Source organism: Astatotilapia calliptera, chromosome 4 (genome assembly GCF_900246225.1).
Source record: "Astatotilapia calliptera chromosome 4, fAstCal1.2, whole genome shotgun sequence".
NCBI lineage: Eukaryota > Metazoa > Chordata > Actinopteri > Cichliformes > Cichlidae > Astatotilapia > Astatotilapia calliptera.
The window spans coordinates 16,519,457-16,544,421 of record NC_039305.1 but is presented as its reverse complement, the minus strand read 5'-3'; the positions used below and the strand labels follow the sequence as shown (position 1 = coordinate 16,544,421).

The following is a 24,965-nucleotide window of genomic DNA, read 5'->3' as shown; positions in this document are numbered from 1 at the left end:
TCAACCATAACAAAACTTGGACATGGTTACAGGATGCAAACATTACAACTGTTGAGCAAATTCTGAATATAATTTGAATGTGACAACTGATCAGAAGCACGTTTTATACTCAAATTTCCTCTGTGGGCCATAAAGTCTGTGTTGCCCTTTATTGAGTGTCTCACCTAAATTTTAAAGTCGTTTCCCTCAGTTTTTGGCCTTTTCAGTCCAAACTACACCTCATGTAAACAATGCAAGTTGTCTGTTACAAGTTATATTTGTATTGATAAAACTGCCTTTCTTGTGGGATTTGTGGGTTGTTTACTGTCAGTCATCATCGACCAGTTGTGTGTTGTGCACTGCTTGTACTATTGCAAGCTTAATGCTCATTCCTGACAGCAAAAGGTTTGAAGAAATGATCTTTATCGGTCTTTTAGGTTACAGCTTCTCTTTGATTTTCTTTCAGATACCACTGACTATCACTAGAACTTTCTTTTTTGACACCAAAATTCTGAAAATGCAACAGTCCTTGTTTTTAATAGGTCAGCAGCATATATACAGAGGCTGCCATTCTTCTTCTGGTGACTAATTTGACAGTCATGCAAACTAGAGAAAAAAATGACTTGACTAATCAACTCTCAGAACACATATAAAGCACACACACTTACTTTAAATGGATAAAAAAAAAAACAATGTTAGCTAAAGAAATTGGAGCTATATGAAACTGATTAGGTTTCTAGTAAATTCAATCATGTTTTAAATGTTACTAAAGTATACACAGCGTAAAGTAGGGGTGGGTTTTGATTATCGATTTATTGATTAAAATCGATTCTAGCTTGGATAACGTGATATCGATTCATTAAAATCCTGTATCGATTTTTTTAATATAAATTTATTTTGCCCAAACACCAGCATCTCAGGTTAAACCTCACAAAATTTCAACAACCACCAAACAGCTAAAACAGAAAATGAGAGCAGGTACACGGGTTCTGCACAAAGACATAAACACAAAGCGCGACCCGCTGACAGATCAGAATCAGTGAGATGTCGCCTTTCTCACCCGACGGCACGGACACGGTCGGGGCTGAAAGCCGACAGCTTGCTAATTCTGATGTTTCAGCAGGTACGCCCTTTTTGCGCCGATTCTAAAGCTGCAGGTTTTATCTCTCTCCAAACTATTTGACTGAACCAGCAGCAAAAGAAGATCCAAACTACGCTTCACATAAACATCGTCATGAATTCCTTCTGACTTTTGCTGTTTTGATAAAAATCACACTTCATGCACAGCTCTCTCTCTCTCTCTCTGTACTTCAAGAACAGTTTCCCGTCTAAAAATCTGTTTTCTACCTTATTCAGTTGCTTGTTACGCTCAAGTCTATCGTTGTTTACAGCGCTGTCGGCCACTGTTTTTTTTCTTATACTTACTTCCGAAAAGAAAGCCTCATTTCTGTTGTTCAATAAGCTTCTGAACAAATTTAAACTTTTTAGAATTATGCAGAATTGCAAAACGCTAGCTAACTGCTAGCAGCAGTAGCTTTGGTTTCTTTCACGTTGAAGTCCACAGGCCTGTACAGAACATGGTCACGCATCTGCTTGGTTACATTCCAATTTATTCTAACAAAGCAGACATACAGGTGGTAATTCTTTAAAGAATTGTAGAACAGCGCTGGTTAACACAGCTGTCATCTGTTTGCTTTTTTCCTGACTTAGTTATAACTTCCATTCACAGACAGTGCGTAAGAGAGGGTTGGTGTAACACCTTTAAACTGGTAACTGCCATCGTATATTACTAATATAGCATTGTTTAACTGGGTATTTCTGGTGCTAGCTAGCAAAGGAGCAGCGTTTAAAAATGTAGTCAAACAAACACATATATCTCTAGTCTATGCTTGCATACTGAAGAAAAAAAAAAAAGAAAGATGTCCACAAGAGCAGGAAAAGCTACTTGTGGAAAATGGGGACTAATTCTGCTACTGCAACAGCTCATCCAAGACTCATTGATAACAACAGAAAGTCAGGCAGGAAAGTACTTTGTGTTTGAGGCAGGATTAAAAAAGGCAATATGCAAACAATGCTTTCATGCTTTTCAGAGCAAGGGCGGAAGTACTTTCATATAAATATTAATACTGATGTAATGCAAATATCATTATACCTTGAAGTAACATTAGTCGGCTACTCAGTAACCACTCTAAGGTTTAGATCTGTTTCCTGTCAACAAAATATAACATTAACATTTTTGTACTATTTTTGTTTTGTACTGTAATTTTGCTGGTAATCGTAATGACTACTCAATTTCTAGCACTGTGACATCTCTTGTTCTCATCTCAAACAGGAGAACAAACAGGCCATAGTATTTCATAGATTTATGTTTTAAAAAGACACCACATATCTCTCACTGTGTTCACCTCCTAATTATAGGTCATGATGCCGTGCATCATGCCTACAACACAACATGCAAATTTTACGTAAATCTGATGATGCCACCTGCCCTTTTTTTCTTTTTTTTTTTCAAAGCAAAAGTTCGAAATTCACTATCTCCACAATGAAAAGTAAAAATATTAACAGTTCTGAAAAGGTCAAATTTCCATGAATGATATATTTGAATTTACTCTGGTTAATTTTTTGGGATAAATCTGTTAATGTGCAAAAACTTCTGTAGGGGTTAAAGTATGACTTCAATAGTCTTTTTGTAAGTCTGATATGATTCATGTTCCTGTAGAAACTGGTATATTTGGTTATAAGTTCAACTTTAAGGTTTTAGAAGGGGCACTAATGAGCTGTTTTGCTACATCTAACTAATACTCATGAAGCACTTCTGACATGTAAGCAGAGAAACACATTCATACATATTTCAATCAGTTTTTTCAAGCGTAGAAGAAAAGAAGGAATCCTTCAGATACTACCAAAGATACAAAGGGAAAATGGCATGTGTTCAAATACATGTCTTTGACTAGATTCTAAGAAATCTCTGAAAAGCTGTAAAAATCTGTTAAGCAAAAATTCCTAACTGGTGTTTAATATTCATCATGTAAAGTGATATAACGAAAGAAAACGGTGCCAATTATTGCTTTATGAGAGTGACAAAAATATTCTTTTATCTCCGATATCTGTCACTGAAAAAACAAAAACAAAATCTTCTTGATGTTGAGCTGTGTTAATATGAAAAAAAACTGTACGTAAATTATTCTGAGCAAATGAAATGCAACTGAAGCATTTGAGTCATCAAACATTTATTCCACTGATATCACGAAGCTGCTATTTGGTGGTGTTTCTTATTGAAAAGCACCAGTGAATATACTTATCCATTAACAAGTACAACAGTTTCATTTTGACACAGAGAAGCGTTCCCTTAAAACGGATTTATGAAAACCAAAATAACAAAGTGATACTAATAAGATTTACTTTTTTTTTCCATATATGTTCCAAGTCTGCTTACAACTCAGGGGAGCCCGTTAAGATGATAGTAGGGAAGAGATCCCAAAATGCTCAGATTTAATTCGGCAGCTTTGCATCGGTTCTTCAGTGATTTCAGCTCTTTACACACTTGAAGCACTATGAAGCAGTAAGCTCAGGGGAACAAGGCTGAATGTGTCGTGCCAGTCAATTAAGGTTGGCAGTTAAAAAAAATAACTGATGCCCAATTCAAAAATAGCTCTAAAAGTAATGTGGAGCAGAGTAGACACTGAGACTCAGAGACTAAGAACATGAGGAAAGCCTTGTTATCCTCTATAGGCCATTTTCCACACCAGACACTATTTGGCTGTTTCACAATAATCCAAACCTCTGTCTTGGTATGAATTTTTTCAGGACCTTTTTCAACACTACAAACTTCAGAAGTAGTTTTGGTACCCCTATCGTACCCACTGGACCTTAGTACAGCAACAAGTTTTTTTCTGATCCCGTTTCTGTTACCAAGGTGTTTTTTAACCACACACGGTTGTTATCTGTGGCCTCTCCCCCCGGACCTGTCCAACATGGGTGACCCTACCAGGAGCACTAGGCTCCCACCAGTATAGCGCTCAGGTTCATCAAGGCATACGTGCCCTCTAACCAGCCCAAGGTTGCGATACTCTAGAGAAAGCAGCCCTAGAGGGAAATAAACCCTTGAAAATGTTAAAGGCATGTAAGATTACTGATTGGTTAAACTTTGAGAAAGGCCATCTTTGTGGCAAAGAGCAGCAGGCTGGTCTCTCAAACACCATCAACACAGAAAATCTACTATAGACTAACAAAACAAAGACTACTACAGCAACCTTTTTGAACATCGTTATTGGTGTCCTTGTTGACTTTTGGGGAAAAAACTTTGTGTTCAAGACTTGTTTCATATTGTCCTTTTATTGATTTGAAGAAAAAAAAAGAAATAAAATACTGTACTTGATAGAAAAAGAAGCAAGCAAGGTGCAGTTTTTTGACAGTTTCACATATTATATATTAAAACACTTACATAAATAAGCATAAATGGCTAAGAAATGTTGCTTGTATTTAAGAAAAATAGGCTCTGGTAATACTAGTATGTGGAGAAAACAATGTGTGGCTATCTTTTTCCAACCATTTAGCAGCCAGATTCGCTGTCAAGCAAATATGATTGTATCACAAAAAACAGACATGCCTTTAACTTGTTCATAGTAATAACCTGATTGGTATTTGTTGTTGTGCCTGACTTATATGTGGAAACAGTGTCAACATCTGCCCATTTGCAGTTCAGTTTTTGATGTGATGCTATATCCCAATTGGGATTAGAGTGCAAGACCAGCTGAAGAATATCAACCAAACTGACTTCACATTGCTTCCAATACTCACAAATTTACTACAAGTCAACCGGTTAGAAAGCAATGTGTGTTTTTACAGGAAATGCACAGACCAAACGCTGGTAGAGAAAGGGAAAAAAAATAAGGAAGTTGGAAAGCTGACTTTTTCAAATGTAATAGCATTGCAGATCAGACATGTTTTCTCTGTGCAATCTATGCAACTTACATCGATTAAGATGAAGATTTCATTCCATCTATCTGGTCCATTAAAACATAACAGTGATTTTGTACAATTATTATTGGAGTCGAATTTAGCTCCCTACGAATATGAACACTCGAAGTTCACTTTAATTCATTTTTTTAAATAGCACTAAATCACAAGAAAAGTCCCCTTGATGCACTTCATATTGTAACGTAAAGACCCTGCAATAATACAGAAAACACCAATAATCAGATAACCGCCTTCAAGAAAACACTTGGCGAGAGTGAGAAGGAAAAACTCCCTTTAACAAGAAAAAACCTCCAGCAGGGAGGGGCAGCCATTGTGTAGTGATGGGATTTCTGGCTCTTTTTAGAGAACCAGCTCTTTCGGCTCGGCTCACTAAAAAGAGCCGGCTCTTTTGGCTCCGAACCAGCTCTTCAGGTTGTTTTGTTGCTTTAATTAATTTATTATTAACCATAATATAAAATTATGCACAAAAGGAATTACTAATGTAAAAAAAAGTGGTTTTATTTATATATGTTTATATATAAATATAGGCGGTGGCCCCCATAGACAAAGCACGTACAAACTCCAAATAGCACGTACAAACTCCAAAACACATTTCTAGTGTTAACTGAACTTCCAAAACAGAGCTACCTAGATCACTTAAATTACACAGTTGAAAGCATATGTGTATTGTTTGTGTATTTATACACAAGCACTCATATATATTCAAATAATCAAAAAAAAATGTTCATTTACCTGTTACTACCACGCACCAAATCCGGTCCTGGCTTGTGTAGCCACTAGGTAACAAAAGCTCAACACTGCGCCTAGCATTCTGGAGCATTTCTGTTGTCTTTTGTACGTGATTTGGAGTTTGTACATGCTTCAGGGTTTTTATCTGTTTTGGAGTTTTTACGTGTTGTGGAGTTTGTACATGCTTCAGAGTTTTTACGTGTTTTGGAGTTTGTACGTGTTTTAGAGTTCGTACGGCTTTGTCTCTAGGGGCCACCGTAAATATACTTTTATTTATTCACTCCACATAAAATGTAATAAATAAGTCATATAATACAAAAACCAACTATTCACATTTCAACTTTTAACCATTTACATTTTCAGCTTTGTCCTTTTAAACAAATTTAAGGTGAAACAACACAAAACACTGCAAACCACAACACAATTAAATATAAATTAAAATGTGAAAACAAAAAGAAGATGCACATTCTCTGTCATATATAGTGATGCGCGAATCATGAACGAATCGTTCAATACTCGAGAATCACTTTACTGACTCATGAATCATGATTCACAAGCCCAACTGACTCACTGACTCATCCCTGTTGCTGTTAGCAGTAATGTATCTAGCTTATAATTAAAATTGTGGAGAAAAACACAACATCCAGTATCTTACCAAAATAATTTCTGCTCTGAACTAGAAGAAAAAACCCTGAGTAGAAGCTCACATCAAGAATATAGCTCCTCGGTTCACAGTAGCATCGCTCTGCTAACATGCTAACAGCACATTTGAGCTACTCACCCCCTCCCTGCTGTGCTGAATCATAGAGCGAACGAATCACTCAGGACACACTAACCCCCTCCCTCTTGTGCTGAATCATAAGCGTAAGCGAATCACTCAGGACTCGCTCACCCCCTCCCTCCTGTGCTGAATCATAGATGAACGAATCACTCACTCACTCACCCTCTCCCTCCTGGCTCACAGCTTCTTCTTCTTCTTGGTTGGCAACCAATGTTAAGGCGCATCACCGCCCCCTGGCTCACAGCTCAGTGGACATTTAGATGAGAAAATGTATATTTAACACATTTAAGGAAAATACTAATAAAATAAAAAGAAACAAAATAAATGTTTATTAAGCAATTTTGATAGGAAATTGCTTAATTTTAGAAATGTTTTTGCTCATTTTTGCTCTATAAAATAGTTGGTTTTTTTTAGAATCATTCATCTTAGCAGTAGGATTTACATGAAAAGAGAAACAAATTAAGTTTGAGTGAAAATGTAAATTTTTTGCACTCTCTGGTCAACTGACTAAGTGAATCAAATGACTCGAAAATCCGATTCACTTTGGTGAGTGACTCATTAAAACTTGATTCAGTAAAAAGAATCAAATTTACCATCACTAGTCATATAGGCCTGCAGGAATACACTTTCTGAATCCTTTATCATCCGCAACTAAAAATAGTTGTGGATCATTACTATACCTTTCTAATGTGACTTTGTTGTTCCTGGCTCTTTTTCTCTGTCTCTCCATCCTGCTCTGTTCCCGTGCTACTACGAGTGTAACTACCGCCCCTCCCCCCTCTTCCCAGCGCAAAGCACAAGGCTCGCCTGCGGAGTGAAACGGAAAAAAAGTGCGAGAGAGAGGGTGAGAGAAAGAAAAAAAACCATGGCTCCCAATAAGGAGCCGGCTCGCGTCGTTCACTTCAAAGACCCGGCTCTAAGAGCCGTTTCGTTCGCGACCGACACATCACTACTGACGTGACTGTGAAGCATGATGCATTGGCCTTCACAGTGGAATAACAGTTGTACATTTGAAATGAAGAATACTTAGCCATAGACCTGACCTGGTCAAAGATGATGATGGAGTAGAAATTTGGGGGGGAAATACATATCAGATGCAAAAGTAATATAGGTATGTGACCCATAGCAGGACAATTGCTTAGCTTGTTTGTTAAGTTACTTTAAGCTGATGCCCTGATGTTTCCGGAACATTTTCCTTTCTAAAACCTCAATGCAAAGAAGTTTCCATTTGACATATTACAGTGAAAGAGAGAAATGGTGTACACCATTTCTCTCTTTCACTGTAAAAAAAAAAGTCTTTGAGAAGAGAAACTGTAGGAAGGGATTATGATAAAACTCATTTTAAATTGATGAAGTACGTTGCTGTTAATGTGCTTAATGTGCCCTTATTGTATGTGTACTAATCCTCCTCGGGGCATTAAAAGCTTTTCAATCATTGACTGTCAAATTTTGTTAAGAGCTTTTGATAGATATTAAAGTTGTACTCCTGTGGTTAACCCTGATTCTGAGTCTTTCACACAATAGTTTGTGTGCTTTATTTACACGCATCTATACTATGTTTGGCCTGTCTTGTTGAAATGAATAGCCAGAAAGTAGTTAGAAAGCAGCAGGACTTAGCAGACCTATAAGCCATGGTGCGATCCCTGACACATAAGCCCCTATCAGAGATGCACTCCTTTCTATTAATCTGGCAGCAACTGAACGTGTCTGCTTAATGTCTAAATGAGCAGCCTTTTCCATAAAGGTCACAGTAATCAGCAATTAGGTTTGAACAATATGGTCAAACTTTTTAATCAGTCCATCATTGCCGATACAGTCACAGAGGTGTGTAAAGTTTTTACTAGGACAAGCCAAAGGTCAGCAAGAAAATACCTTCTGCTATTTTAAAGAACTAATAGTTGGGATAATATATGCTATTATATAATCAGTGTGTACAGCCTGTAATTCGCGGCGGTTAATGTAGAAAAAAAATAGCAACACATGGCTAATTTGCCCAGCATGATATCTGAGATAGCTTGTTAGGTCAGTAAATTATCCTACACGGGAATAAAGATTTACACATGGGTGTTTTCTTCTACAGTGATCAACACTGATGTCTGAACTGCATCCACAACATGATTGTTTGCAGAATGCCCTTAAAACTAATCTCTTTTTATTTTGCAATAGACATTAGCCGTTGTGTGGAACATACAGAATGACCCAGTTCTTAGTGGCAATGTGCAGATTACTAAATGTGGTGTACTTGTCTGTAGCACATTTGTCACATATTGCGTTGCGTACAGTGGCTCTCTCTTTCAATCTTGCGGAAATGTCTGAATGAAAATGTCAAGAACATTAACGTGACAGTGACCTACGTCCGACTGATCGAATGCTGTCACTTTAATAAAGTGATGAAGCCAGCGATGTTACACATCCTCTGTCTGCAAAGGGCTGCACAGACAGAGATTTGCAGTCATCTGGTCAGATGAGATAGTCGGACAGACGCATTCACTCCCTGACTCTTGGTCGTGACTCAACCGCACACTCGTGCAGACACACGCGCTCCCTCTAACTCACAGACACGATTTACACTGGTTCTGAGGGGTTCTGTCATCTATCTCAAGGGTTGCCAGTGAGCTCTGGTGGTCACAGATAGTGACCTAGCCCAGAGCTATGCAGCTTCCCTCAAAGCCCCACATTTAGAGTCTAATTTCAAGGGCTGACTTCATGCTTGCAGCTTTTAATGTAGACAGAAGGTCAGACATCGATGAAAGAATGAGGAAGGAGACACGAGATAAAGTGAAGACACAGAATAATACACACTCTATAACTTTAAAAGGTTGCATTAAGATGTCATGCTAACATTTTAAAACTTAATACTTAATTAGACGCTCAGTAACATACTTTAACAACATACTTTTAGATAAGAAATTGTTTACTTTTCAAATCACCTCAGTCACCTCAGTGTTTTTTAAGAAATGTTTTAAGCATGTCGTTTGAGCACTTATAAGTATTCTGAACTACGGCAGACATGTATGCCTGCTAAGTAACAATTTGTTGCTTGCGCTCCCAACATTTTAACCCGTGCGCGCTCAACTATTTCTCTACACCGTTATATTTGTGCCACAAAACCAGCCAATCACAGACTTGGATGCAAAGAAATCTGATTGGCTGTTCTGGTCTCCAATCAGCTCGAAATGACGAAATGCAATATCCCAAAATCCATTTCGTCCAAAACTTAAACGAGGCAGTGGCAGAGGAACACAGAGTGGCAGAGTTTGAAATATTACTCTTTCTGGGTCACAAAATAAACTTTTAAGATATTTTCATGCGAGAATGGTGCTGTGTAAACTTCAAATATCTGCTCGATTCATCAAGACATCACATATTTGCATAAGTGTTCTGATGTTTTCGAAGATGCCTGTTACCCACCAGCTGACCACACAGCTGGACTGGCCATTGGGCATACCGGACATTTGCCTGGTGGGCCGATGATAATTTTTCATTTTTATGTTTGTTTTTGTAACGGTATAAACAATGAAAGGTGGTGGATTAGCCAATTCGTCATGATCAACTCTGGACTGGACCAATTACAATACATCCGTATTGAGAGGAAAAGGAACGCGATTAGTCCTGCACTTTAGCTAGAATGAAAAAAAGACAAAGCTGGAGTTATTCTGTCTTTACGTTGCACAGCTGCCTCTTCTCCCCCCCTCCCTCTCCTGTTGCTATTTCAATCATGAAACTGATCAATGATCAGCTGATCGTCTCTCTTGTTTGTTTATCTCCCACTTTGCGCCAGAAACAGGAAACCAGCGGATGTTGCGCTAAACAACAACAGCAGCACGTTCAAACTTGATAAGCTGTTGTTATAATTTATTTAAAATTAATTTCTAGTATCAGCTGATGTTTGCTGGAGCCACAGCTGTAAAAGCCGCTGCTCATGATATCGGTTTGGAAATGAAGATGATACAAATCATACATATATACCAACAAGACAGTGTACGTCACTGTCACAGCAGCGTTTGTTTTAGTTCAAAGGCTTTATGATTTTTCCTATAATACCTGGTGGTGTAGTTGGTGATTTTTTTTGTCAGTTCAGCTTTATATATTATGTTTAACCCGAGTGACCACCCGGTCAGCTGGTGGGTAACAGGCATCTCCGAAAACGTTAGAGCACTTATGCAAATATGTGATGTCGTGATGAATCGAGCAGATATTTGAAGTTTACACAGCACCATTCTCGCATGAAAATATCTTAAAAGTTTATTTTGTGACCCAGAAAGAGTAATATTTCAAACTCTGCCACTCTGTGTTCCTCCGCCACTGCCTCGATTGAGTTTTGGACGAAATGGATTTTGGGATATTGCATTTCGTCATTTCGAGCTGATTGGAGACCAGAACAGCCAATCAGATTTCTTTGCATCCAAGTCTGTGATTGGCTGGTTTTGTGGCACAACTATAACGGTGTAGAGAAAGAGTTGAGCGTGCATGGGCAGAAATGGTGGGAGCGCGAGCAACACATTGCCAGCGAGTGCAAATGCAAAAACTGAGCGAGAGGGGCTGCTATTGTGTGTGTGTGTGGATAATAGCAATCACTGAAAGCACAAAAATAACGCCATAACCAAGCAGTATTATTTGTTGCATAATCCAGTTAGCAGAAGTAAGGGTACAGCTCTCTGTCCACCTGTCACACGACTGTTTTCAACCCTCACAAGTATCCAAACAGGTGAGTTCACCCCACAAACAGTGGTTATAAAGAGGGAAGCTATGCATAGAGGCCAAACCATTTTTTTCCACCAGCTGTAAACCACCTGTAAATGCTGTGCATTTGAGCATGTTAACACTTGAGTCTACAGGGAATAGAGCCAGCTTTAAGTGGCCATTAGAGGAACTGCACTTTTTGGCACCTATGCACTGGCTTCATTTTTCTGCCCTCGGGCCTGCTGCTTGATCAACTTTACACTCCCTACATTTAAAAACAGAAGGAAAAAAAAGACAAACACATACACAGCTTGAAATCACAATGACTTGGAAGCAAAAATATTGAGTTTTATCAATCATCACTGCTGATACAGAGCTAGGGTAATAGGGTAGTATTCATATGACTTCCTTGCAAGAATTTTTGATAAATGTATAAATAAAAAAACAAATCTTAATAAATGACCTTTTTTTTTTTTTTTTTTTTACAGCTGATAGGTTTAAACTCTGTCTAGTAAACCACAGGCTGAGGAGCTTTTGACCAGTTTTTAACACTGTTCTCTCAGCCCACATAGCAATACATGTCCCATGGTAAACATTTTACAGACTGCAGTAGATGGTGATGCATATTTGAGTTCAATAAAAGACCGTTAAAGGTAGCATAAAGGCGGCGAAAGTATGCTGTGCATGCAAACAAGTCAATTTAACATGCCTGTAATATATTTAAAGAACTTTTTAAGAAGCAAACATGTAACTGTTAATCTTTAGGTTTCCTCCCGGTGAACGGCATATGCCAGTTTGGACAACTTGACAAATAATATGCATCTTTCCTTTTGGTAGTTCAGTGGATGTTTAATAAAATGTGCACTATTTGAATAACCTCTAACCCTGCATCAAAACTTTGGGCTCCAGAAACCTGATCACTGAGAATTTCAGTCTTTGTGTTAATTCCACGCTGTCCCTGTCACAGTCTGGCGAGGGCAGACTGTAGGTGTTGGCAAAAGGACCCAAACGCAACTCCATAAACTGAACGTGGCGTAGATTTAACAGAAAATAAGCCGTTTATTGAGGCCAGCAAAAGGGGAGTACAAACAGCAGGACACAGGTGAACACTAAACCATAGCCTAAACTGGGTGAACTAAAGCTAAACATGAAAAACCTTAAACGTGGTGAACTGACATAGAATGCTGAAGTGAGGGCATGGATGAGCAGACGACCTGACAAATGACATGCAAAAACAGAGGACTTAAATGAAGAGCAGGGGAGACTTAACATGGGTTGGAAACACAAGGGGGAATTAATAAGAACTAAAATCACCTAGGCATGGTAACAAATGAACTTAGAAAACCTGAAGGGCTTAACATAAACTATAAACATCAAAATGAACTAAAACTCAAAACACTGGGTCATAAGACCCAGGACCGTGACAGTCCCACCTTGCGAGTATCTAATAACTTTGAAAATGAAGCACTGCTTTCAGGCTAACATCCATCTTCTTCAAGTCAAGTCTTTTCCCCAGCATTCTTATGATAATACCGCACATACCACTTCCCACACATGCAGATGACTTGCCTTTCCCTCCTGGCAGTGTCTCACCCTGTGTGTTGAAAATAGCTGAGGCTGGAACACAACTTGTGTAACATTGATTTGAAATTCAATCTAGACAGCTACCTTGGCGCCCTGGGCCGATTCTTTAGATCTCTCGCCGATAGCAGTGGTGGAGGAAAATAAAGAGAAAAATGCAGACACTGAGTCAGGAATGCTCAGAAAATGTATATATATCCACAGAGTAAGCTGCTGTTTGCAGATGTAAAGAACACACACACAAACAGAGCCTCGACAGTGTTCTGTCTTCTGTGTGCAGTGCTGCTGACAGACGAGCACACTCTGACACAAATCACCAGGCTGAAGAGGTTTTATCTCCCAATCTTTCATTCTGGTCCTACATTCTTCCACCTGTCTGTCACCTTGAGATGTGTTGTGAGTACTCTTCAAGGTGCCATTTACCCAGGAGTGTCCTGAATACGTCACGCTAATCACTTGTATACCTCGAAAAGCCTCGCATACTAAAAATACTCTATGTGGACTATTTTCATAGTGAATTAGGCATTTTGTAATGCAGCACTTTTTGAAAACATAATCCAAAGAGGGATGAAAAATAAATGTGATTTGTTCAAATTTGTTTGTGAGACATCAAAATAGGAGGAGAAAATAAGACAAATAGCAGAGATGAGATGAAACCATAGAAGTGTATGTGGAAAAAACATGTTAGGAAAAAGGAGAAAAGCTGCAGGATCCTTGATAATTGGAGTTAAGTAGGGTCAGGATAGCAAGAGCGAATTGGATTTGGCTGCATGGTAACCAAACAATTGGTAAATGAAAGCAGGTTAGAAAACACTTAGCAGGGTCTTCTTTCTACTTTTCTTCTTTGAAGCACTTGAGATCATTCTTAGGTGAAGTGATTGTTCGGGTTTTTTTAGTCTTCTTAGTATATCCACTAAACTACTGCACATTCACATCTGACTTGGAGGATTTCATAGTAAGTACGAAAGCACACAAAACAAGCAAAAAGCAGCAATAAGTTAAATCCATGGAACAAATAGGAATCTAATGAGTTAATAATCAAAACCAATAACAGACCAGCAAAAATGTGAAAATACAGGTCTTAAAACCCTTAAAAGAAGTATAAATTAAATCTAATAATAATCAGTATCACCACCACCACTACTTACCATAACCACAAAATTAGAAATGTAGTTTTGGCTGCTCCCCTATTTCCCAAGAGGTCCGCATATTTGGTTTGGCAGAGATGAAACGCTGGATGTCATTCCTGACGTATTTAACCCGGCTTGAAAGAGCAGTAGGAGAACAGAAGCTTACACCCCCTAAGAGTGTGCTTATGTCTCCCAGGGGCTCTTTTGCATGCAAAGAGAACATGTTAACCTCTCAAAACTAAACCAAAATTTATAAAACAAACAGAAATTAAATGTAATGATAATTAAGACTACGAGCTAGACTACCAGCCACTATGCTGGCTGTGGTTCAGGAGGTAGAGAAGGTTATCTACTAATCAGAGGGTTGGTGGTTTGATCCCTGGCTCTTTAAGTCTGCATGCTAAAGTATCCTTGGGCAAGATCAGGAACTTTGAGTTCCTGATGCTTTCACTGAACTGCAAATGTTAGAGTGAAAGAGAAATGATGTATAAAGTGCTTTGAGTATCCACAGAACGCTAAGGCCAAAGGGATCTAGCTTGTTTATACATAACCTATATGTTTACAGGTTACATAGATGTAAGAAGTATCTCTTAATCATGCAGAGCTTTAAAAATTACCTTTAAAATTTAAAAATCAATTCTAAATGTAACTGGAAGCCAATATAATTAGTCAGTACAGATGTGGTATGATCATATTTAAGCTAAAACTGATAGCTGTCTTGTGGAGTAACAGAAGTTGAGGTGCTTATGGTGCTTTTTTAACAACTTTTAAATATGCTGCTGATGTTTCCAATGATGACACCAAGGTTTCCAACCAGTGGTGTGGGACATTTACAGAGACAGTTGTACCAATTTATAAAATATTTCCAGTTTTCTTTATTGCTAAAATATAGCTCCCTTATTTACAAGGAGTCACCACCATGCTGGATGTCCTTCATGACACAACTCCAAAGGAATTCGTCTCCTCACACATAAACTGTTATTATTCATAAAGAAATAATGTGAGATATTTGAACTTGACACGTACCTACTGAGTCTCCTTTCCTGTGTGAACTGATACTTTTTTACTCTCATTCATAATCTAACCATTTGTTCTTTACTTCTGCACGGACCATTCACTCTGAACTTCCAAAGTTGATAGCCTCTTTAACTTTTTTCCATTCAGTAGTTTTGATTTTCTTTGTGAGTCCAGAAGAAAACCCCAGAATTAAATCACGGTTCTCTGCTTTGCATACTTAGGGCGATGTTTGGCTGTTTTTCACACCGCCATGTCTCATAAACTTGTGATGTAAACAGCATCTACTTCCATTCATAGCTAAAGAGGGGAGGCCTGTGCATATGGACACAATTTCGTCATGATTGAGATTCATAAAAACAAGCACGTGTAGCCATATTTAAAGAAATATGACCAGAAATAATATGTGTATGCACATTACTTGTCTGCTAACAGTTTTACTCTTGAATCTACAGTGTTGTGCCCCTGGCCCTACAGTATAATGTTTACTTTGGGCTCTGCAAGACATCCAGTGTGTAATATAATTGACAGCCACATAAATTTCTGTTTTATTAAACATTAATATTGGAGTATTATGACATTTTTTAACATTGCATCTCTATTTTGTGTACTTGTATGTTTTAATGCCATGATCACGTTTCACTGGGATCAGATATGATGTAAAATGGTAACTTTAACACCCAGTGAAACCTTTGATTCAAATATAATCCAACTACTATGAATGTTTGTAGTCTGATGCTGTCAAATGCTTGCATCTGACTCATACATACATACATACATTACATTCAGTGTAATATGTGTGCACTGTAGCATTAATCCCAGCGTCATATTATACATTGTGTCTCAATGGCAAAGCCCCGTCCATGTCTTCTTAGCCACCTACCCACAGGACAAAGGGCCAGACAGACAGACAAACAAGCCTGTCAGAGGAGGGCTGAAATCTGCTGTGGGTTACGAATAGATGACAGATCTCTCTGTCTCTCCTGCTCCTTCTCCTATTCTCTATTTTCAATCAGAATCCAGCTAACATTACAAAACCAGATTAGTGGGGGTATATGTAACAGTTGCAGTTGTAAATACAGGCAAGTTATTATTGTGAAGTTAACTCATGTTTGTGTAATGAAAGCATACATATCCTTAATACCTAGATTAAGTGATTTTCTCACAGGTGTCTCACAGCCTCTCACACACTTTGCCATTTTACAGCTTATGTGCAAAATATTTGAGCTTATTAAATATTCTGTGATTTATGTGCTACTTTCTTTGAATTTCACTGCTTTAAAGAAAGTGTGATTCAGCTGTTCAGGTAACAGTTTCTGAACTGAGATTTGGGCTCAGAAAAGTGTTTTATCCTTTATATGGTGCTGGCATTATTATGTTGTGCTCTACTTTCTAGAAAAAGGTCATGCCTAGGTTTTAAATTTTATCAGGTCCAGTTAATCCCAAATAGCTAGGAGAAATTAAAAATGCATCACAGTGAAGAGTGCAGACCTCAGGAGGATATAAATAGTTTCACAGAAACATTCATCACTCAAAAAGATCTTAAATCTATCCCAGTTTTTTATGTTTTCATCAACTTTTACGCACTCTTTCTGCAATCTGAAGTCTCTTAATGATTCTGTACTTTTTGTTCATGCCTTCAATGAAACCTTCTATTTTTTCTCACTTGTTCTTTTCAAACATCTGATTCCCCTTTGATAAATTTCTCATTCTTTCATGCCAAGAGTCCTACACTTGCATATCATCTTTTATATATAAATGTGAATCATCTTGCGTTCTTATTTCAGCTTCAAGATACCTTTCAAACAATTCAGATCGTGAAAGGTTAACTTGATTTTAGAACATTGCGGTAGCTTCACATAACCATAAGTTATCAAAAAAAACCCAGCTGTAATAAATATGATTTAAATCATGACATAGCCATTTTGCAAACTTAGGTTTATGCCCATTTATTAATGTTCTTAGAAAACACTCTATCTGTAAAGCCTTACACATGCAAGTTTGAATAATTTTGATTGTGGCTGCATGTGGGGTTTTTTCTATTTCTATCTGTAGGTAGGTGATGAAGATGAATCATCCCTAAACATCCTTTTCACTTTGCCTACACCTGGCTTGTAAAAACAAGCTAAAAACTCTTTAATCTTTATTTCGCAGGAGAATATGAACAGAGCTGTTTATTCCCTCATCAGTTTAATGGTGCTCCAGGTGATTGAGTTTCTGTCTGTGGGTTTGTCTCTACTGCCCTCTGTCTGTCACAAACATGCATCATCAGCCTGGCTCTGTGTGTGTGTGTGTGTGTGTGTGTGTGTGTGTGTGTGTGTGTGTGTGTGTGTGTGTGTGTGTGTGTGTGTGTGTGTGTGTGTAAAAAGAGTCTGGGACACAGCTGTTCTTCTCACCCCTCCCTCTCCCATCTTCCTCTAATATAACCCTCCACTGTGCAGGCCTAAGCACATGAAAGAGCATTAAAACGGTTGAGTCAGCACAAACTGAGTCCACATAGGCAAGCAGTTCAGCTTCATCATGCTCACACATTCTGCTGAACTGCATACAGTAGGTCTGCTGTAGCCTAATCACACAAGGCTTCAGATAAAAAGCCTTTTTTATTATCAAGGACACTCACTGATAAAGGGTCTACACAAGTGTGAGAGGAAATTTGTTTGAGATTTTGAATACTGTTTGCGTATGCAGATCTGTATCGGTGTATTTGTGCCCTGTGTTATAGGTTTTCCATCACACACCTACCATAGCCTTTTATCAGAAATGGTTTTGCAACTCGGCGATGAAGTAATACCCAACAGTCGGGTTTATATCACAATCGTTTTTTTACACATGGCGGAAAATGAAACCAGAAGCAGAAATATTATGCATGCTTAAAAAGCTTGGAGCAAAATATATCTGCACGGCTACTGACAGAAGACAAAAGGCTCCCTCGCTGACTGCCGATAGAGCAGAGCAACTTACTGTAGTAAAACTTATCATTTACATCTCGGAAGCGCAGTTTTCTGGATTCCCAAGCTGTGTCCACAAACCTGATTATCTATGATTTTATTTAATCCATATTTAGCCAGGAAAAAAGTAAAACTGTTGAGATTAAAAATCTCTTTTACAGTAGTGTAAGTGTATGGATACCCATCCGAACACAGAAACAGCCAGAATATACACTTAAGTATAATTAAAAATGAATACTTTTGGAAAAGCAATTGTCTAATGCCAGAAAAAAAGGTAATAATATTATTCCCTTTGGTAATTATAAGTGCATTCAAGTCATTTAAGTCCGCCTCAATTGCAAACTATTTAATTGATGTCACATTGAAATCACAGCGGCTTGCAGTGCGATGACTCACGGGGTCACCTTTAAAATCCAAGACTCTTGCTGCTGTTTATTCAGCTCCCTCTCCACTTACACGGTATCTTTTATCCCCCACCCTGCACCCTGAAAATGAAAACACCATTACTCCCCTCCCTCCTCTGGGTTGGAAAGAAAGGATTACAATGGCAGCAATTGATTTATGGGTAAATGGCTGCTTCCCTGAAATGTAAAAGAGAAGGAGGACAGGTCATTTTCTGTTGTCACCGCTTTAGATTTTCAAGAAAATAGAAAGGGTGGAGTGGGGATAATGTGACACTCTGCCCTTAAGTCTGAGGAGACGAGACGGGGGAAAAAAACAACAAGGCAGGGCAGAGCAGAAAGTGTTAGCATTCACAAGTATGTGCATGTGTGGATTGTGCAAGCAGAGGAGTTATAGCACAGGCTGTTGTCAGGTGCGTCAATATATGTGCGGTTTGGGAGAAAAACAAAGAAAGTGAGTGAAAGTGGAGAGATAATATTCTTCTCCCAGACGGGTGAGCAGACAGTGAGAGCCAAAGACAAAGACCGGCACAAAGAGGCTTCTAGCATTTCCTTACTTGGCAGAGATTCCGAGTTTCTTGTGTTTGCTGAGAGGAACTGAAGGATGCGAGGGAGAATCTCGTGCAGCTTCCCTTCAGCAGCCTTGTCCACACAGGCTTTACAGTCATATGAGTCAGATTCTGGCCTAGAAAAGGATGCAGAGGCTTAGATGAGTTTGGCCCTGCAGGAAGCAAAAATCTGATGAAAGTTGAAAAGATTTGCATAGACGGGAAGAGAATGTCACGAATCAAAAGGCTGCATAATTCAAATTAAAACACATCTGATTCATAAAATGACTTGTTTATAAGATCACCCTCCTGATGAATTATCTTGAAAAGAAATGAAAGCAGGGGTTGATTTTTTTGTCGTTCAGAATTTTTAATGCACATCGTCATGTTCCTAAGCAAAAAGTAATTATATATATAAAGTATATGTGTGTGTGTAGACATATATGTATATGCAAGGAAATCACATTAAAAAAGCAACTGCTTTGATTTCTCCTGATGATGCGGTGCTTTATGCTGTGTTTTATCTTTCAGGCAGACGCGGGAGCAGGAAACGCCTCCAGATTTCTTCTATTTCTCCGACTTCGAGAGGCACAATGCTGAGATCGCTGCTTTTCATTTGGATCGGTGAGTTTTCCATCTTTTACCACTCAACTATAAAAAAAGAAAAGGAAAAATACATGTGGTGCCAGAATGTGACCCATGTGCTTACCTACTTCGCCCATTTTCTAATCATCCCTCACAGTCTGTTCCAGAAAGAATGACAGGTCACACCGACCGCAACTTTTACCCCATTATAAACCGGAGGTGTGCCATAATGGACTTAAACTGTGAAAATCTGAAAGGGATTAAGTACACGAGGGATTAGATAACACGCCAAAAGCAGGGATCATCTCCTCTAGTTGGTGCTGAGTATATTGATTTCAGCATGATCCCTTGGCTCTGAGGACTTAAGCTGACAAGGTAGAAAAATATATCAACAGAAGAGCACTCAGATTTGATCATTTGGGATTCTGAGACAGGATGATAAATGGACTACTGGGCATCTTAGGATTTCTTGAGGGTGCGGTAATTATCTGACACATGCTCACAAACACGCAATCTCGCTCTCTTTTAGATGAGATCGCCAACACATGTTCATGTGGGTAGGCAGATAGAGCCAAATAGGAAAATCTCAAACATGCCATTACACCCAGAACATGGTTATTTGCTGCAGGGAGGTGGTGCCTGTGTTACCCCTAAAGAGCTGTTTGTTTTTAGGTCACATTCACCATGTGGGGGTGCCTGTGAGTTATAGTGCAGCTGCCCGACCACTGCAGCCTCTGGATACCAGACTGAGCTACTACTGTTATATTACTTCATATTGATGCAGAGTAGGAGGTTGTTTGGCCCTGCTAAAACTAGACACTTCTTACAAATTGTACCACCCTGTCTTGATGATACTAGGAAAAGTAACCGCTTTCCAGTGATTACTTTCAAACCCGCTTGTTCTTTGCCTACTGTCGTGCCATCTGTTTTGAACAATGCATGACTCAAGGGCGTGTAAAAGGTGGAGTGCACACGAATAAAAGCCTGAGTGTGCTCTCACAGAGACTACACACTGGCACACACATGCATGTAGAAGAACAGGTGCTCTTTTGTCGTCACGGCCCAAAATGACGGTGCATTTTGTCGCTCCTGAATGCTCTCCTCTGTGGGCTTAAGTTTCGCCAACTCTGTTCCACTGAGCCTGTCTGTGTGTGTCTGTCTGCTCCCAGGAGGCTTAGCTTTAGTTTCAAATAGATCAAGATCTATTAGACGGCAAACATATAATGGGAGAGGCTAAACAGGGGTTGAATAGGTGCCTTATGTGACATAATATAAGAAAAGAAGAGATTGAAAGGCGGAGACAGAAAGGAAGAATTGGGCCAAGGAACATAGAACTACCCTGATCTGAATACTGGTGGTGAGAAACGAACGTGATCATGTGAATGGTCTGTGTATATCTTGTATTGGAAGTTAAATAAAGACAAAAAAGGTGTCAACAGGTTCAAATAAATTGATTTTGTTTTGGTGCCATTCACAGAGGGAAACAGATTGTCCAGTAAAGATGATTAATTTATTGCTACATCTTGAATGCTGAAGTCATAAAAATGATGTCATGTAGTGTAAAATTTAACTAGAAGTCACTAAATATAATATCAAAATACAGAAAAACTCCTGATGTCTCACTTTGCCAGTCTTTATTCATTCACAAATGGACTTGTGTGAAGGGGCAGAGCCATGGAGTGTCTCTCACAACCCTCTGGTCAGCCCCACACAACCACAGGCCCATTAGGGACCTTGTGTATATTCTTAGAACCAGAGTTACATCTAGTAACAACTTTCTAGCTGAACTTTTTTTACAATGCATTTTTACAGCATGTATAACACATTTTAACCACCCATCTCAGTTGTGTTTAAAAACAACTGTCATGAAGTGTTTCTTATTATTATATATTAATATATATGAGTCTGCTTCTACGAGACATACCTACGTAAGCAAACAATACGTGTGAGTGAGCCTTCAGCAATTTGCCATGGAGAAAGAGAAAGAGTCACACGTTTATGCACACAAGTTGATCCAGACTGGATGAGTTTTATTAAATTATAGTTTTTTTATGTGTTTTATGGCAGCAGTTTATAAATGTTTCCACCTTTTTACTTGATCGAGCACATAGTATTAATCTGCAGAATGACGCCTTCTTACATGAAAATATTTCCTTTTAAGCCTCTGTTGGCGTGCGTGTATCAAAGATAAAGTGCAAGCAGGATAAAAGAGGAAGTTCAAAGCTGTTTGTTAAAACAAAGCAGGTGCTCAACGTTCAGAGCTCTCTTGCTTTGCTGGAAATACTCAGCCCTGCCTGGAGCACCACAGGAGAATGAGCTGCAGGCTGAAGTTGCTATGTAGCATCATCTGTTCAGTACAAAGTAAATTTTGTCCGATGGTTTAAAGGCAGTAAAATGTGGACCTAGTCTTCCAATTTGCCACTATAGCAAAATCTGCTTCTGTGCATCATCATTTGTGTTTAAATACTGAATGATTCGCTTTTTCTGCACTTCTTTCTTTTGCTTTATAGGATTCTTGACTTCCGGAGAGTTCCCCCAGTAGCAGGACGACTGGTGAACATGACGAGAGAAATCAGAGACCTGACACGTGATAAGAAGCTGTGGAGGACCTTCTTCATCTCACCAGGTAGAGACTTAGGTCTCTGCAGCTTAGCAGAGAGATGCAGCTACTTGACTGCATCATAAATCCAACTTGGAAACAGCACAGAGCAACCCCAACTCACTGACTTATCTAGTAAGACTTCAGTTAAACTGTAAACTGTAATTTGCAAAGTGGAGTATGGACTTGTAGCTTAGGGTAGTGTCAGTCACTGTGTCCTGGTCTCCTCTTTAAAGTAATAAAAATGCCAAGTGTGGAAAAAAATTAAGTCATATAAAGCTATAGCCAGAACTCTCCACATGGTGGCACTGCAAGACAACACACAAACCTCATCAGTGCAGGAATTAGGATGTTTTGGGATTTGTTTGTTTTTTATAGAAACACTCCAGGTTCTAATAATAATAAGATCTTGAAAAAGTCAGTTTTTCTGACTTCATTTAAAAAGATAAACTTTCACATTTTCTGTGTTCATCACATGTAAGACAAGTATTACACCACTTTTCTGAGATAGTAAGCTAGGTTTGGAGTACGTGGTTGTAAACGTGCACAAGCAACAGAAACGAATGCAGCCTTTAAAGTCAATTCAAGAAATTTCACAAGGAAGACTGAGATGCTGTCAGTGGATCAAGAGCCACCAATTCACAGATGCCTTCCAGAAAGGAGCTATCATAATGAAACTTACAGTGTAAACATAGAGACCTTTGTGTAAAACAGAAATAAGAAATAAGAGGAAACTACATGTACTTCATACGGTCTAGGTTTTAAATACCTATTATAAGTTTTTGGAGCTTGTTCAGGTCTTATGAGGCAAATTAAAGAACCAACACATGTGTACTTCAGATGTTTGGTCACCCAGCAAAAGTAAGTGTTTTTCGGTTCTGTTTTTTCCTTTAATTTGTCAGTCCCCTGTATTTTGGTTATAGTTAATGTTAAGTACTTTAAAAGTAAATGGTTTAGATTAGAAACCTTTCTTTAGTAACTTCTTTTCAGAAAACTGCATGTAAGGTAAAAAAAAACCAAAAACATCACACTTAAGTGGCTGAAATCAGAAGTTGTGATGCATTGTGTGTAACGTGTTTAAGATGGATTAATCTGATGTAGTGTAAGAAGTCATTTTCTGTTAAACTGCAAAAAGGCTTTCTTTTGAAATGTAGAATGATTTATTTCTCCCGTTGTGTTCACTGAACAGCACACACGGATACAGTGAAAGCAATGTGGCAGCCTGTGGTCTAATGCTTATGCTTGTTTACATCCTCTCAGCATGAGGGCGTGAATAAAGTTTTCGCATGTTGTCTTTGATTGTACCGGGGTCAGCGGTTCCTCATCGCCGCCATTAATCATTTTCTCCTCTGTGTCTCCGTGTGAACTAAATCAGCATTTCTAAATCCGTGCCTTCACCTTTTCTTTTGTCAGCCAATAATGTCTGCTTCTATGGTGAATGCTCTTACTACTGTTCCACCGAGCACGCTCTGTGTGGCAAACCGGACCAAATTGAAGGCTCACTCGCAGCCTTCCTCCCAGATCTGAACCTAGCCAAACGCAAGACCTGGAGAAACCCCTGGAGGCGCTCCTACCACAAACGCAAGAAAGCAGAGTAAGAAAACGATACTGAGACACAACATTCATATATGTTTGTGATCACAGTCATGCCTTTAGCCAGTCCAAACATATGAGTCATTAAAAACAATTACTCATTAAGTATTAAGTGATTTTCTGCATATTCACAGGTGGGAGGTGGATCCAGATTACTGTGACGAGGTGAAGCAAACACCCCCGTATGACCGAGGCACTCGACTGCTGGACATCATGGACATGACCATCTTTGACTTCTTAATGGGTAAGAGGAAAACCAAGTAAACATTAAAATGATAAAAAGGTGTGTTTGTGAGTCTTCTAATGTGCCATTTCCTCCTGTACAGGTAACATGGATCGCCATCATTATGAAACTTTTGAGAAGTTTGGAAACGACACCTTCATCATTCACCTTGACAATGGAAGAGGGTAAAGATATTCAACTAATTTAAAAGGGTCTGTCTTGGTAACCAGTTTAGGTTTGATCTACTTCGGCACCAAATGGATGAAAACGTCATTGTTTTGCTGTTAGTAGCAGATTATAATCAGTAATTAAGATACATTTGCGGTATATGTAACTTTGCCCAAAAAGTGTGACCAAACACACGAGTTTACAGCTTCCAAACCCGACAGTTGTGTATCAGGTCAGGAGCCTAAAGAGGAGGATTCCAATATTTTTTTCTGGATTCACTGGATCATGAGCAGTGAATAGAAGACACGCTGAAAGAGATACAGCACAAGTGCACAAGGGAGTCATCTAAAAACTGGAAGCAGTGGAAGCAATACAGCTCCACCCTCTGTGACTACCTAGGGTGTCTGCAGAGGTAGAGCAGGTCATCCAGTAATTGGAAGGCACCGGTCTGCATACCAAACTATTGTTGAGCAAGATACTGAACCCTCGTTGCTCTCCGGCGGATTCATCAGAGTGTGACTGTTAGATAGAAAGAACTTGGGAATAGAAAATAGTGCTTGTGTGAATGAGGCATGTTGTATAAATTGCTTTGAGTGCTCCAGTAGAGTAGAAAAGCCTATAAGATTTAAATCAAGTATGTTTTGTTTTTATTGTTATGCTACTAGCTGCAGAACTTTGTGACCTTACCTCATAATCGTTCTTCTCATTATAGAGTATTTTAAAAACCATTTCAAGAGGACATTTTCACAATTAATAAGGAAATAAACTCGAAATTTGTCTAACAAACTTAATCCTTGTGATAATTCATTCTTTTTTCTTTATCCCCACACTTGCAGGTTTGGAAAGCATTCTCACGATGAGCTCTCCATCCTGGTACCTCTGAGTCAGTGCTGCAGGTAAGATTTTAGTTAGTTAGTGAATGACAGTTATTTTGATAGGTTCCTTCTCCTCTTAGCTTTAGGACTAAAGGAGGCTGATCGCCCCATCAAACAGTCATATTGTGGATAAAAACAAACAAGTATT

The 24,965-nt window shown here is 38.8% G+C and overlaps 1 protein-coding gene across 1 annotated transcript in view; it reads left to right on the top strand.

The window, feature by feature from the left end:
* Positions 1 to 24,965, top strand: part of fam20ca (FAM20C golgi associated secretory pathway kinase a) — a 48,508-nt gene that overhangs the window by 20,839 nt on the left and 2,704 nt on the right. The window contains exons 4-9 of the mRNA XM_026165088.1: positions 19,306 to 19,398; positions 21,870 to 21,985; positions 23,372 to 23,552; positions 23,686 to 23,795; positions 23,878 to 23,959; positions 24,779 to 24,838. Of these exons, the coding sequence (XP_026020873.1) occupies positions 19,306 to 19,398; positions 21,870 to 21,985; positions 23,372 to 23,552; positions 23,686 to 23,795; positions 23,878 to 23,959; positions 24,779 to 24,838 (642 nt within the window). The remainder of the gene's footprint in view (positions 1 to 19,305; positions 19,399 to 21,869; positions 21,986 to 23,371; positions 23,553 to 23,685; positions 23,796 to 23,877; positions 23,960 to 24,778; positions 24,839 to 24,965) is intronic.